Here is a 15,226-nt window from a genome sequence, read left to right on the forward strand (position 1 = left end):
TATTTAAACCTCTTCATCTGGCAGTTTAAAAGAGAAGCCTAATTGAGATTTAAATCAGAGTTTAAAGTAATGGAGCAACGGATTAAAGTCATTCCTTAAATAAAAACCAGGATCAAAATCATTATTTAGGTGCTAATAAGTCTGCATGAGATGGAAGTTATATCGAGTGAAGCGCTTCACAAACAAGAACAAATGTAGGCGGGGCTTGATTGTGTCTGTGGGGAACTGATTGGATGGCTGTGATTTGCTATTGGTGGATCTCCTGTGAGTGACAGGTGGCTCCGCCCTCGTCAGCAGAGAAGAGAAATTCAAGCCAATTTTAACGTTTGGATATTTTTTGATAAACCTTGATTTGATTTAGGTTTAAGCTCAATCCTTATTGGTGCGTCCTATCCGAGGATGATGTTTAATTCCTCAACCCTTCAGGATTGTACCCGGTGTAATCTGTCTGGGTGTTCTCCGGCAGGGTATGGTGATGGTTAGTCCCGAGATGAACCCCACAATCTGCTGGTGCTTCGAGGCAGAGATCGTTTTACTCTTCCATGCCAAAACCTTCCATAAGGGCTTCCAGGTGACCATTCATGTGGGCAACGTTAGGCAGACGGCCACAGTCGAGGCTCTTCAAGGAAAGGTGAGTCCTCTTATCCATCTCTCTAGATAACCAGTGAACTACAGGGGCTTTTGCAGCAGAGGAACATTTTCATAGTTCCTATAACTAATGCTGAAAGTACCCACTTTTTGGCGTGGATTATGCAATATATCGAAATATCGCAAACGGTACGCAATATCTGGATGATTTTAATAGGCCATGCATTGCACAGGGTTCGTACGGGTGCTTGAAATCCTTGAAAGTGCTTGAATTTTGATGTTGTGTTTTCAAGGTTTGAAAAGTGCTTGAATTTTGGATAAAGTGCTTAAAAATGCTTGAAATTGTAACTATTTATTTTACAACAAATACCTATCTGACTAAATAGTTCGTTTATTAAATGTAGAAATAATATGTTGGAGAGCCTAAAATGAAACCTGCTGTGCTCGCGATCTGCCCGTCTATTTCCATGTGTGACTCCGCCCCCATGTTGTCGTTTCATTGAACGTTGGCTGAAAGATGCTAAATACGAATTTTGGATCAAACTGGCACAAACCCCACGAAGTACCTCCTGTAAAGTCTGCAAAAACACTTGCAGCTTTTCACTATGGGCGAGTCTGCTCTTTCGAGTCACATGAAAGGTAGGCTAAGTCATAGACTTTCAAGTAAGCTAACTAAAGTAGTCTGTAGCCTAACGTTACACATTAGCGCCTATTTGTCTAACTTGCGCTATTAACTGCTAGCTAGGAATTCGCATAAGTGACAGTGTAACGTTACTTATGTATAATGTGATAATGTAAGATTAACATGCCCGTTATGGCATGTTCATTTGTGGAATAGGCAGTGAACGTAGCCACAAATCTGCAAATTAAAACCTACAGACGTTAGCTCAGTGCATAAAAATAGTGTCAGATGGTCATACAAGTAACTTTGCTGTTAAAAAAATTGATATTTTTGATATGCATCGATAATGAAATATCCGAAACGATACCACCTCTCCTCTACACCTGTTGCTCTCCTCTCTGGCCGATCGTTTAACCCTCTGTACACTAACGTGCCGACGCGTACTGCTGGATTTTTCTTTATGACAGTGTGTTAGTGTGTGATCGGTCTGAATTTCGCACAGGATTAGACATAATTCTACAAATTCCCGCAGATTTTGCGCTCATATCTGAAGTGCGCACATACTGTTATAAAGCCGACCTCTGACATACAAGTAAAAAAAAAAGAAAAAAAAGCTCCTTTTCCCTGCTTATTAATGGTCAAATACACACAAAAATGTTACACTGTTCATCTGTATTAACGTAAATACAGGCTGCGTCCGAAATCGCGTACAATGTGTACTATGTCTTAAACAGTTCAGGAAGAATGAGTAACAGGAACAGTGTTTTGATTCCACACTTGTGTCAGGTCTTAAAGGGGAAGCAGTTATTCAAACTACAAAAAGACAAAAGATCACTTGCTGCTCTTTACTTATGTACTTGTGTAACTTTAACAGATTCATATTTAATTTTTACAATGAAAATCCAATGTTATTTTAAATTTGATAACTTGTTTTTTTTTTAATTCAGTTTCTCACCTGAATACAGTTAGACCTAGGCCTACCTGATTTATTTGTGCTATTGTTTTTGCTTATTTGTTCTTATTTTATTACTGTTTTCTCTTTTTTTTACCATTTGAAGTCAAGCTTTCTTGTGCTGTATGTAAGCTACTGCAACACAATTACCCCATTGTAGAACATGCACTGTAGGCTAAGCATATTTGTGAGATAATTGTAATGGTAATTGATCAATGTTTATGAAAAAAAAGCTTAAGCTTTATCATATAAGCTAATATTTATTTATCATCTCTTCAGAAGAAATATTTGATTGCCTAGACTTTTAATAGACATACACACACAAAAAAAAGAACTTAATTAAAAATAGAAAAGGTCAATGAGCTGAATCTGATTGACTGTCTACCTCAAAGACGAATGTTTGCATTTTTTAAATTTTTCAATAAATTAATTGAAAGTGAAGTGAACCCGTCGAGTGATTTTGTTTAGGGTAATTGTTTTTACAATGACCCCAAAGGCAGGTTAGATAGTAAGCACAGTCTATTTAGACAGTGATACATTTAAAATAAATAAAACTTGTGATTTGGTTAAATATCTGATCCTTCTGCTTTACGAAACACAATTTTGGCTGTTTATAGCATTATTTGCTTTTTAATGTGATGATAACACTAAATAATAATTTTGACAATGTATTGGAATGTAATTTACAGCGGTGTTAGGTGCTGGAAAAATCTTTAAAATTGACCTTGAAAGTGCTTGAAAAGTGCTTGAATTTGACCTTTGAAAAGGTGTACGAACCCTGATTGCAAAAAATGGTCTTCTTACTCAGTATTTTTGTCTTGTTTCTAGTCCAAACATCTAAACATTCTTAAAACAGGAAGTATTTACTAGACAAGCAAAAGTTATTGTCTTGTTTTGGGAAAAATAACTCAAAATGAAGAGTTTTTGCTTAAAATAGGATCATTTGCGGTCCTCTTCTTTAGGACGAGCTCCGCACCGGTGAGAAGGCTGTGGTTCACTTCCGGTTCATCAAACACCCGGAGTACCTGAAGCTGGGCGCAAAGCTGCTCTTCAGAGAGGGGGTCACTAAAGGCATCGGTCAGGTGACCAAACTACAGCCCGCCTCGCAGGACCAGGAGCAGCCGTGACACACACACACACACACACACACTTCTGCTCAAGCCTTAGCCTCCAGAGACGAGCTGCTTTTCTCTGATGCCTTTTCACGTCAGTTTCTTCTGCACAGATCTGATGTCTAATACAGTCACTCTTACAGCACACACACACACACTCTCTCTTTCATACGAACACCCTCACTCACTCTAGCACACACCCTCTCTCACACATACACCCCCCACATTATTCAGTAACCAAAGGGCACAGATTGTATTTAAATGTGGCTGCCAAAGATGTCCTTGTCTGAGCTGGACATGCCTGATGTGGATGAGGAGCGCGCGCGTGCGTTCTTCTCGAGGCAGCTAGAGTTAGAGATCTCTGCCATCAGCTCAGGCTTCACACATGGCTCTGCTGCTCCACCACCGGCTCTGCCTTAACCTGCACTTACTTCAGGAGCTCAGGAACGCTGGAGTTCTTCAGAAATCAGCTCAGTTCAGCTGGAGAACGATACACACATCACTCTTTTAACGAATAATGAAGGAATCTTTTATCTGTCTCCACATAAACACTAGCTCTGGTGCTAACGCTTCTGATTTCCATGTTTTTTAGATGTTGGATGAGGTTTGTTAGGAAACGTTCTGTCCTGTTCCCATCGCATGCGTGTTTGCCGCACACGTGTGTGTGTGTGTGTGCGCCGTTCGCTTCAGGTTTCTGCTCCATCACTGTTCTCTGTGCAATTTTAGAAGAGAAAAATGTTTTGAACCAAAAAAAATATCTTTCGAAATTGTGTTAAGAATATCAGAAATTTTAGTTTCTTAGATTTGTAATAATTTCCATTCTAATATGCATTTTTTTGGAGTGATGTCTCATTTTTACACCAAATGTCATTTTTGTGGCTTTGGGATGTTTCTAGACATATTTTTTTCATAGATATTTTTAAATATTTTAGCCGTACTTTTTGGTGAATTGGAGTATTTATGTACAGATTTGTTTGTATATTGTGATGTACATAAATAAAAGTTTATTATACGTTATGATTGAGAATGATTTCATTGTCTCTGCTGTGAATCCAGCACATCTCCAACTTCAGGAATTACAGATCTTAGATATAAACATCCTCATGAGACTGATTTCTCTCAATGTCTTCGGTCATTTTTGCCAAAATGAAAAGAGAATTACGGTATTACTATTAGTAATTATTCAGTGGTCGTGCTTTGTCCTCTAGTGGTGTGGAGTGAATTAATGCCAACACTATCCTGCTCCCCAAAACTCCTGAGAAACTGCATCAGCACATTTCAGAAGAATGTTTTAAAAGAGCTGCACAATAAACAAAACACCAGAAGGATCATGGCTGACTTAATTATTTACAATTGTTGAGATTTAGGTTTTTAGGTCTCCTAAAGAACCTTTCACACCAAGGACAAAAGCTATGAAGATATACTGTATATATACAGTCTTGTTCAAAATAATAGCCTTTCACCCCTTTCAACTAATTGCCCAATTGCACAGCCTTAAGAGCGTGCATATCATGAATGCTGGGTCTCATTTGTTTTCTGAGAATCTACTGAACCTACTGGTAACTTGTTTGCCACGTAGCAATAAAAAATATACTAAAAACCTTGATTATTCTGGTTAGTCACATTGTACTGCTATTATTTTGAACAAGACTGTGTATGTATATATATATATATATATATATATATATATATATATATATATATATATATATATATATATATATATATAACCAAAAGTTTTGTGACACCTGCCTTTACATGCACATGAATTTCCCAATCTTAACCCGTGGGGTTTAATCTGGAGTCGGCCCACCCTCTCTAACAGCTCCAGCTCTTCTGGGAAGGCTTTCCTCAAGGTTTAGGAGTGTGTTTATGGGGATTTTTGCCCATTCTTCTAGAAGCTCATTTGTGAGGTCAGGCACTGATGTTGGACGAGAAGGCCTGGCTCTCAGTCTCCGCTCTAATTCATCCCAAAGCTGTTCTATCGGGTTGAGCTCAGGACTCTGAGCAGGCCAGGCCAGTTCCTCCACACCAAACTCCTCATCCATGTCTTTATGGAGCGACGCTTTGTGCGCTGGAGCGCAGTCATGCTGGGACAGGAAGGGGCCGTCCACAAACCTTTCACTGGAACTAAAGGGCCGAGCCCAAACCCTAAAAAACAACCACACCCATAATTCCCCCTCCACCAAACTTTACACTTGGCACAATGCAGTTAGGCTAGTCCCGTTCTCCTGGCGAGCGCCAACCCCAGACTCGTCCATGGGATTGTCAGACAGACAGAGTTTCTGTTGTCCTCAATCGCTTCTACTTTGTTCTAATCCCACTAACAGTTGAGCGTGGAATATTTAGTAGTGAGGAAATGTCAGGAATGGACTTATTGCACAGGTGGCAACCTATCACGGCCCCACGCTTGAGTTCACTGAGCTCCTGAGAGCGACCCATTCTTACACTAATGTGTGTAGAAGCGTCTGCAGGCCGAGAGCTGGAGTTATACACCTGTGGCCATGAAGAGATCGAACACCTGAACTCAGGGATCTGGAGGGGTGGCCCAGTACTTCTGGCAATATAGTTTATGTGCCTATAGGTGGAGCACAACGCATGTACACTGATTATTGGTCTCATTTGTCCTATTTATTGTATTATTTGGTTTGTTTTAACTCGTATTCCATTTTATTTATTGATTAAAATTCATGAGGCAAGAGTTTTTTTTTTTTTTTTGAAAATAGTATGCTCCAATTAGTAAGAGTGGGAAAAGTGTGAGTATTATTAAGACTTATAGTAAGATGTTGCACTCCGATTAAAGGGTTACTTCAGCGATTAGCATATGGCTAAACCTGGAGTATAATCAAATGATTTATTATTATTGTACATTTTCCCTCTTTTCTCAGTCTAGAAAGCACCAAATTAAAAAATAATTTCACATTTCTACTACATTAATGACCCATATTAAATACAGATTCATCTTCCAGCGCTGAAGTACCCCTTTAAGAATGCGAGAAAGTGCAAAGCACAATATGGTGAATAAGCTCCGCCTTCTAAATGAAAGAGCCAATCGTCGCTTAGTAAAGTAATCGAATCAGTGCAGCTGCCGTTAGAAAACTCGGTTGCTATAGAAACAGGCAGTGCCAAAGCGTGCGGTTAGGACTGCGCATGCGCATTAGCTTTGTTTAGGGCGAAAAAACGCCGTTCTGTCATGATTCAAGCATTTAGAAACTAAATTTAAGAGACAGTTCTCAGATTTCATTGGTGACCAATGACATTTATTCATAAGCTGGGCGAACAGTTTTGGAGAATTTATTGTTTCCCCATTCAAAGAGCCAGGAGCTGGGAGCTGCACCATAGACGAGCTGCACTTGCGCCGTTTCTAAAATGGCGGGAGAGTTACTTCTTTTAAAGGGATAACTCACAAAAAATGTCTGTCATCATTTACTCACCCTCATGTTGCTCCAAACTCCAAACCTGTACGAGTTTATGTCTTCTGCTGAGCACAAAAGAAAGTATTTTAAAGAATGGCAGTAACCGAAACAGTTGATAGGGAAAAAAATAACTGAAAAAGGGTCTAATGGCTGTGCAGTTACCAACATTCTTCAAAACATCTTACCATCACAGTATTACTTAATTTCAACTTGGCATAATGGCATAATTATGACTTTTTAATGTAATTGTGTGACTTAGTATGTCAACGATTTACAAAGCAAATGGGCTTCCATACATGTAAAAATGAGTTCTTCATGTTATTATAACCCCTTTTAATAAATCTTAGCTGTTTTAATATACAACCTTGGCTTTTGAACACAATATTCAATACAACATACAACAACTTTATTATTTACATTAAGGCACAAAAAGGCTCAAGTATTTCTAATCTACTGTAAAAATAAAAAATAAAATGCTTTTCTTACTTAGGATTTTTGTCTTGTTTCTAATCCAAACATCTAAAAATTCCTAAAACAAGAAGTATTTACTAGACAAGCAAAAGTAATTGTCTTGTTTTGGGAAAAATAACTCAAAATGAAGAGAGTTTTTGCTTAAAATAAGCAAAATAATCTGCCAATGGGGTGAGAGAAATAATCTTAATTCAAACAGAAAACAAGATTATTTTTATTACCCCATTGGCAGATTATTTATCTTATTTTAAGCAAAAACTCTCTTCATTTTGAGTTATTTTCCCCAAAACAAGACGGTAATTTTTACTTGTCAAGTAAATGTTTCTAATTGTAAGAATTTTTTACTAGAAACAAGACAAAAATACTAAGTAAGAAAAGCCTTTTTTGCAGTGCTGATCATTTTAAAATGTTGTCCGAGTGTGTGACAGGTCTTGTGTTGAATAGATCAGGTCTTCTTAAAGAAGGAGTCGAGTGTGACTCTGGCTCTTTTGGCCTGCGGGCCGTTCTGAATCTGGCTCTTCCCGCGGGATGATTGAGGATCTCCGGGAACGTCACCAGAGGAACTGAAGGATTTCTGCAAGTCCAGAGCGAAGTGATAATCCGTGTGCTCCGGCATTTCCCAGACCAGCACCTTCTGTCCGCAGCGCTCACAGGCCTGAAGATCGTGGCCTTCACTCGGCATCCGCACGCTCTTCTCCAGGCTCTTTCTCTGGAAGAAGCAGGAGATTCCTGTGGCTTTCTGAGAGCTGTGCTGGCTGGAGGTGTTCTCCGCAGCATCATCTTTACTGGCTTCCTCCTCTCGCCGCTTGCTCTTCTCCGCTGCTTTCTGGAACAGAGACTGGATGGCCCCGGAGCTCTTGGGGGTCGGCTGTGTTTTGGGGGTCGGCTGTGTTTTGGGGCTCTGCGTTGAACTTGCGTCGCTGCACAGGAAGCTTGCTATTCCTCCCGATGAGGATGAAGGAACATCACTGAACTTGCTGGCTGACAAATGAAGGCAAGTCAAGGCAGGAGACCTATGAGAACATCATTGATGTTTTATAAACAAATTTCAGGAGGAGCATGTGCAGATAATTAAAGGAAGTGTGTGTAAGATTGTGGCCAGAACTGGTACTGCAATCCCTTTCAGATGCCTGTAGAGCGGTGTTACGGCACGCTCAGATAACGAAACCTAATTAAACACTAGCGGAGATCATGGGTACGATACTCAAGCGCAAACCCTCGGCGTTGAAACTACTGTCAGGATTTACTAAAGAAACCAAGATGACGCCAAGGTCATGGGTTCGAATCCCAGCGAAAGCAAGAGCTGACAATAATGTAAAAATGTGTACCTTGAATGCAATGTAAATCGCTTTGGATAAAAGCGTCTGCCAAATGCATAAATGTAAATGAATTAGCGCTGAAAGGCGTGGCCAGAGTTATTTTATCGGCTGATATTATTACGTATGCATTTGGAGGAGTTTCAGTCGCAGTGATTAAGGGAGGAGAGGATTTAAAGGGATCATGAGAGGTGATTTACTGAGGTTTGCCCATGTCAATTTACTGGTGTTTTGCGCCATTATGTATAAAATTGGGCAAAAAAAATAGATTTTTCGTCTAACTGTTTTTTGAAATGTGGTCGATTCAAAATGGATTCTCAAAGGCCATGAATAAATTATTTCTATATATATTTCCGTAAACATTGAACATAAGATTAAAGAAATCTAGTCTTCTCCACAAGATGTCACCCTCTTATTTGCCTTGCGCTGCGTGATGCTACAAAAGAGGCGCGCCTTTCATTCATTCATTCAGTGCTTAAAGGGATAGTTCAGCCAAAAATGAGCCTGTGATGTTTATCTGCTGACCCACAGGGCGTCCGAGATGTAGGTGTGTTTGTTTCTTCAGGAGAACACAAATGAAGATTTTTAACTCCAACCGTTGCTGTGTGTAGGTCATACAATCATGTGAATGGGTAACAACTCTATGAGAGCAAAATAAAACATGCTTAGACAACATGAACAAAACCCCTGCAGCTCGTGGAGACACACTGATGTCTTAAGACACGAACCGATCGGTTTCTGTGAGAAACACAACTGTATCTGTGTTATTTTTTTACCTCATATCAGACAAATCTCATCTAGTATTCCCATTACTTCCGTCTGGGAGGGTCAAAGCGGCGCGATCATAGATATATATATATTATGTAGATACCTCATTCAACTGATCCGTACAGGCCCAAATGAGGAATCTATATATATTTATATCTATGATAGTTTGACCTCACCAGACGAAAGTAATGGGAACACGATGAGATTTGTCGGGATATGAGGTAAAAAAATAACACAGATACAGTTGTGTTTCTCACAGAAACTGATCGGTAAGTGTCTTAAGACATCATTTTACATTTATGCATTTGGCAGACGCTTTTATCCAGAGCGACTTACATTGCATTCATTGCATCCATTTTGACGACACAATGTCAGCAGCAGGTTTTTGAGCACGTTGTCTAAGCCTGTTTTTTTTGTTTGTTTGTTTTGCTCTCATAGAGTTGTTCCCCATTCACGTGCATTATGACTGGCACACAGCAACGGCTGAGTTAAAAATCTTCATTTATGTTCTCCTGAAGAAACAAACACACCTACATCTCGGACGCCCTGGGGGTCAGCAGATAAACATCACAGGCTCATTTTTGGTCCTTTCATCTAATTGGCTGCATTGGGTGTTTGTTTGAGCGGACGGCTCACCACGCCTCCTGGTGGTTTCCTGCAGTATTGAGGCTCTTGATGATGGCCAGGCCGTCTGAGGTTATCTTCACAGCGTCGTATCTGGCGAGAGCACAGCAGCGAGAGAAGCTGCCGGCTCTCTGACCTCCAGCCTGCCGGACGCCCACAGTCAGCTGTTTGGCCACTCTCCCGTTCTGCAGAAAAACAACACCAGATCAGCTTTACTGGAGATCAGCACACATCCCTCACCTCAAGACCCGGACAGCTCACACAGACATTAATGCCACCTTTAGGAAATGTGAATGTCATAAATAAAGTGCTCATCCAATCAGAAGACGGATTGATTGATTTGCTTGATAAACTGACTCACCATGTCTCTGTCTTTGTTAAGTCTTTCCTCCAGCTCAAGGGCGAGCTGATGGAGCCAGTGCTGCACCTACGGTCACACAAGAGCATGAGGAGCAGGAACACACACACACACACGTTTGTTTTTGTGACATATGAGGACATTCCATAGGCGTAATGGTTTTTATACAGTACAAACCGTATTTTCTATCCCCTTACACTGCCCCTGCCCTTAGACCTACCCATCACACACACACACACACACACACACACACAGAGACAGAGACAGAGAGAGAGAGAGAGAGAGAGAGAGAGACAGAGAGAGAGAGAGAGAGAGAGAGAGAGAGAGAGAGCGTCTCAGATTCAACATATACCTGCTGTTTTGTAGCCAGACAGGTTTTGCCAGGGAAGTTCTTGCTGCAGCCGATGGATTTTGGAAGCTGTCGAGGCTTGACCGGCTCAAAGTCGATCCCTCTGCAGAGGTCGTACAGCCACGGCCTGAGAGAGAGAGAGAGAGAGAGAGAGAGAGAGAGACACACACACACACACACACACACACACACACACACACACACACACACCTTTACATCAATCAACCACCAGCAGCATTCACTAATAATGGAAAAGGCTTTGTAGAATCATTATACAGAGATAAAATTAACATTCGCAGAGAGCAATTTCTGAAACGGCGGCAATCAAACATATAAGTGTTGGGCTAAAACAGTTGTGGAGTGTGAATCAGTGACGTTTCAGTGCATCTCCACTGGTGTGCTTTGACTGTATTACGTGCCACATGGGTAAATATGTCCGCTGTGTGGACGCTTGATATTGATTTCATTATTTTAACTATAAATCTGTGATGTTGGCTTGAGAAAACCGTATGAAAGTTTGGAGGAAGAAATTGCTAGCATGTTTTACCACATAGTTTGCACGAATTAACGAGTTTTAGCCCATTGCTAACATGAATCAGCATGTTGATCATTTTATGTGATCTTCATTTTGATGAACAGAGATGTTTCACTGTTTTCAGGTGATGTGTGAACATTATTTTTAGCTCCTGCCATCCATTAAAAGCTATTATTTTTTGTTACTTTGGAAGTCTGAGCTTTCAGATCCTGTCAGTTTTACCACACAATCCAAACGGATGTCATTTTGACAGTCATTTAAACAAACATTTGACATATTTGCTTCATCAGAATGGGATGACACTTGGTGACTTTTGTCGCATTAGCTATGTGGACACAAAATAAACAATCATGGAGATGTTTCGCTTATGTTAAAGGGTCGTAAAATAAATAGTCACACTTGTCAACTTCGCAGTCAAAAATGACAGACATAGGAAATGAATGAGAAATATGCAAAAATACAAAAACTCTGGGAATCTTTTGGTGATACAAACCACAAATCAGCCAAATTTAGGGGTGACACTAAAATATCAAGAGTGCAAAATAGACACAAATTGAGCCAAAGGTCTCAAATAAGAGGTTAAAATCAGATCTATTATGCGGTGATAAAACATACCTGTTCATTCTTATTTTTATTGAATTTTGATGTTATATGTTCAAAATGTTCTCTCTGCTCCGGTTTGAATGTAGTCAAATTTAATGCAAAAATTGACACTTCAAATCAACATAATAAAATAAAAAAAACCTTGACAAAAAGTAGTCTTTGAGAATTTCTAAGTATAAATCCAAATCCACAATGTATTTATGGTCTAAAAACACTAGAGAATTTATAAGCCACTTTATATAGAGTTATATAGGAATCTAGTGGTATATTTTAGTGGTATATATTTTATTATTATTTTCAATGGGGAAAAATAATAGATAATAAAAAGTGCATAAATATTGCACAGTATCATAAAACACCCTCAAAATTCTAAATAATAATCAAAAATAGTATTGAACTAAAATAAATAACATTGGGTTTTCCTGGGGGGGTTAAATTTTAAGGCTGTGTGAAGAAGCCGAGTGTGACCCTTAAACGAAGAGGACCAGAGGGTTCATGTGTGTTTGCATACACATGTTTATTTCAGCGTTGATTATGACATAAATATGATGGATCAATTATTAATTTAACTTAATTCATGCTTTCAATGTGTTTGTATTTAAAAAAAAGAATACTAATTTTGGTGCATCACTAATTTCCAGTGCGATTAGAAAGACTACAGAACTTTCCATGACGCTGTTATTAATTTCCTTGAGTTTTGCATGTTTTCGTCTGAATGTTTTGGCCTCTCACCCAGTCTTGTCTCCGAAGAGCTGCTCCAGCTGGATCCGGCTGAACTCAGTGAGATCTCCCATGTTTTCCACACCCAGAGTCTCCGTAATGGATGAGCCCAGCTTCCCTCCCAGATTACGGCTGGAGACCAAACACACATCAGGCTTCTCATCACACAATACACTCATATAATAAGCTCAGGCCATGTGCTCACATTTTACTGATGGGGAGAGAGCTGAAGAGCTGCGGGACGGAGCCCAGAGGCAGCACCGTTTGGGCATTGGGCTTGTTTAAACCACACGCCAGTTTGGCCAAAACCTACGGAATAAAGAAACGAGGGACTGAATGATCTGCAGCTCCAGCCATCTAATAATTCCTAAATATAAATAGGGCTGGGCAAAAAAAAAAGATTTTTCGCTTAAACGTTTCTTAAAATCTGATCGATTCAGAATTGCTAACATTGAACCAAGCGGCAACCTCCCGCGATCTCTCTTAAAGCCAATACGCAAGTGACTTAAACTGCAATTCCTCGACTGGCCACTAGGGGCAGGCTCCCATTGAGCCTCATGTTAAAATACCGACTTTACAGCAGAAAAAAACATGTTTACAGTCTGGTACAAATTGTGGTTTTGGTCTATACGGATAATGTTGACCTTCATGACGACTGTGAGGGGGGTGAATTTTTTTATAACTCATTCGTTTACATTATATAAAGCCATAAAGTTTGGCATAATTAAGGGTGTGGTTACTTTGAGTGGCAGGTGGATAGCCATTTATCCGTCGTTATAGTCATTGCGTCACCTAAGCTCCGCCCACATCCCGGCCTCATCTCTACTTTACGCTTCAGAACGGCTTATCGAAATCCAATCGGTGAAATCACGGACACTACATCCACATTGAACACAAGATTAACGTAAATCTAATTATTAGTCTTCTCCACTAGATGTCACCCGTCATTCGCCCGTCAGGCGCCCGTCATTCATTCGTTCAGTGTTTAAATGGCAGCTTGCGTTTAAAAGTATAGCCTATTAAAATGGTAAGATGGCATTGCTCAGTTCAGCGTGTTGGGAAATCGTGCATTTTGACCCACGTCATCTTTATTTCAGACGACCCGGCCGACCGCGACCCGAATATCATCATTACAAATATTTTTGGATGACTCGTAACCGCGGGCACCCGCTCATTTTGGATCAACCCGCGCATCACTGATAAATACCTATAGTACTTGTTTTAAATCTATATTCATTTGAGTTGAAACAAGAATCGAAAATAAAATCGAGAATGTCGCCTTTGGCTTGCTCAGTTGGGGACACTAAAATTATTATTCAACTAAATATACGAATTAAATGTATTAATTAGGTCATATTTAATTCTATAAACTATCCAAATCAAATTCTGTTGTAATATTGTCCTGCTTAACACTGTGAAGCTGCTTTGAAACGATCGTCGTTGTAAAAGCGCGATATAAATAAAGTTGATTGATTGAGATTCATTTTATGAAGAGACAAGAATACACTGCAAAAAATGCTCTTCTTACTTAGTATTTTTGTCTTGTTTCTAGTTTAAATATCTAAAAATTCTTACATTAAGAAACATTTACTAGACAAGTTAAAATTATTGTCTTGTTTTGGGGAAAAATAACTCAAAATGAAGAGAGTTTTTGCTTAAAATAAGATAAATAATCTGCCAATGGGGTGAGAAAAATAATCTTGTTTTCTGTTTGAATTAAGATTAAGAAATACTTCTTAATGTACAATTTTTTTTTTTTTTGAGTTGAAACGAATCGAGAATCGAGATCGGATCATCTGAAGCGATACCCAGCCCTAAATATAAATGTGATTTCGTTGTTTGCTCAAGCAGACCTTGTTGTGAGAGATCCCGGCGGAGCATCTGAACCCAGTGTGTGTCTCCACCGCGGCCCTCATCTCCTCCACGATCAGAGCCCCGAGGGCCAGATGGAGCTCCGCACAGACAGATGGAGAAGAAGAAGAAGAGGTCAGCTGCTCCAGCCACTGCTGCAGTCCTGCGGCCCGCCGGCCCTCTGCCCAAACACAGACACATCATCCACCGTAAAGTAAATCTAGCTGTGCTTCCCTCTGAAGTTATAAACTTAAAGGGTTAGTTCACCCAGTAATGTAAACTCTGTCATTAGTTCCTCCTGTGGTTGGCCAGCCGTCAGACCTCCGCTCATCTTCACACACAGATGAAGATATTAGTGTTGAAATCCGATGGCTCAGAAAGGCCTTCATTGACACCAATGTCATTTCCTCTCTCAAGACCCATAAAGGCACTAAAGACGTCGTTACAAAGCCCATCTCACTACAGCGGCTCTACAATCATTGATGAAGAGGCCAGAAGAGTTTTTGTGCGCAAAAACACTAAATAACGACTTATATAGTGATGGCCGATTTCAGAACAAAGCTTCGATTCATGATTCGGATCGTGTGTCAAACTGCTGAAATCACGTGACTCTGGCGATCCGAATCATGAATCGATTCACTGACTCATAGCGGTTCGAAGCTTTGTTCTGAAATCGGCCATCACTATATAAGTCGTTATTTAGTGTTTTTGCGCACTAACTCTATTCTCGTCTCTTCATCAATGATTGTAGAGCCGCTGTAGTGAGATGGGCTTTGTAACGCCGTCTTTAGTGCCTTTATGGGTCTTGAGAGAGGAAATGACATTGGTGTCAATGAAGGCCTTTCTGAGCCATCGGATTTCAACACTAATATCTTCATCTGTGTGTGAAGATGAGCGGAGGTCTGACGGCTGGCCAACCACAGGAGGAATTAATCACACAA

The 15,226-nt window shown here is 40.0% G+C and overlaps 2 protein-coding genes across 3 annotated transcripts in view; one reads left to right on the forward strand and one right to left on the reverse strand.

Annotated features, from left to right (window-relative positions):
- gtpbp2a (GTP binding protein 2a) overlaps window positions 1–4,259 on the forward strand; it is a 35,267-nt gene extending 31,008 nt beyond the window's left edge. Inside the window, exons 11-12 of the mRNA XM_067421479.1 lie at window positions 467–631; window positions 3,125–4,259. Coding sequence (XP_067277580.1) covers window positions 467–631; window positions 3,125–3,289 — 330 coding nt within the window. The 3' untranslated portion in view covers window positions 3,290–4,259. The remainder of the gene's footprint in view (window positions 1–466; window positions 632–3,124) is intronic.
- Window positions 4,260–7,448: 3,189 nt separating this feature from the next.
- The window catches only part of polh (polymerase (DNA directed), eta), a 13,781-nt gene continuing 6,003 nt past the window's right edge, over window positions 7,449–15,226 (reverse strand). For both annotated transcript variants that reach the window (XM_067420971.1, XM_067420972.1), the window contains exons 4-10: window positions 14,288–14,466; window positions 12,640–12,743; window positions 12,447–12,566; window positions 10,580–10,703; window positions 10,231–10,296; window positions 9,882–10,054; window positions 7,449–8,174 (exon numbers count right to left, since the gene is read on the reverse strand). In XM_067420971.1, the coding sequence (XP_067277072.1) occupies window positions 7,607–8,174; window positions 9,882–10,054; window positions 10,231–10,296; window positions 10,580–10,703; window positions 12,447–12,566; window positions 12,640–12,743; window positions 14,288–14,466 (1,334 nt within the window). In that variant the 3' untranslated portion in view covers window positions 7,449–7,606. The remainder of the gene's footprint in view (window positions 8,175–9,881; window positions 10,055–10,230; window positions 10,297–10,579; window positions 10,704–12,446; window positions 12,567–12,639; window positions 12,744–14,287; window positions 14,467–15,226) is intronic.

The sequence above is a fragment of the Pseudorasbora parva genome, chromosome 17 (assembly GCF_024679245.1).
Source record: "Pseudorasbora parva isolate DD20220531a chromosome 17, ASM2467924v1, whole genome shotgun sequence".
NCBI lineage: Eukaryota > Metazoa > Chordata > Actinopteri > Cypriniformes > Gobionidae > Pseudorasbora > Pseudorasbora parva.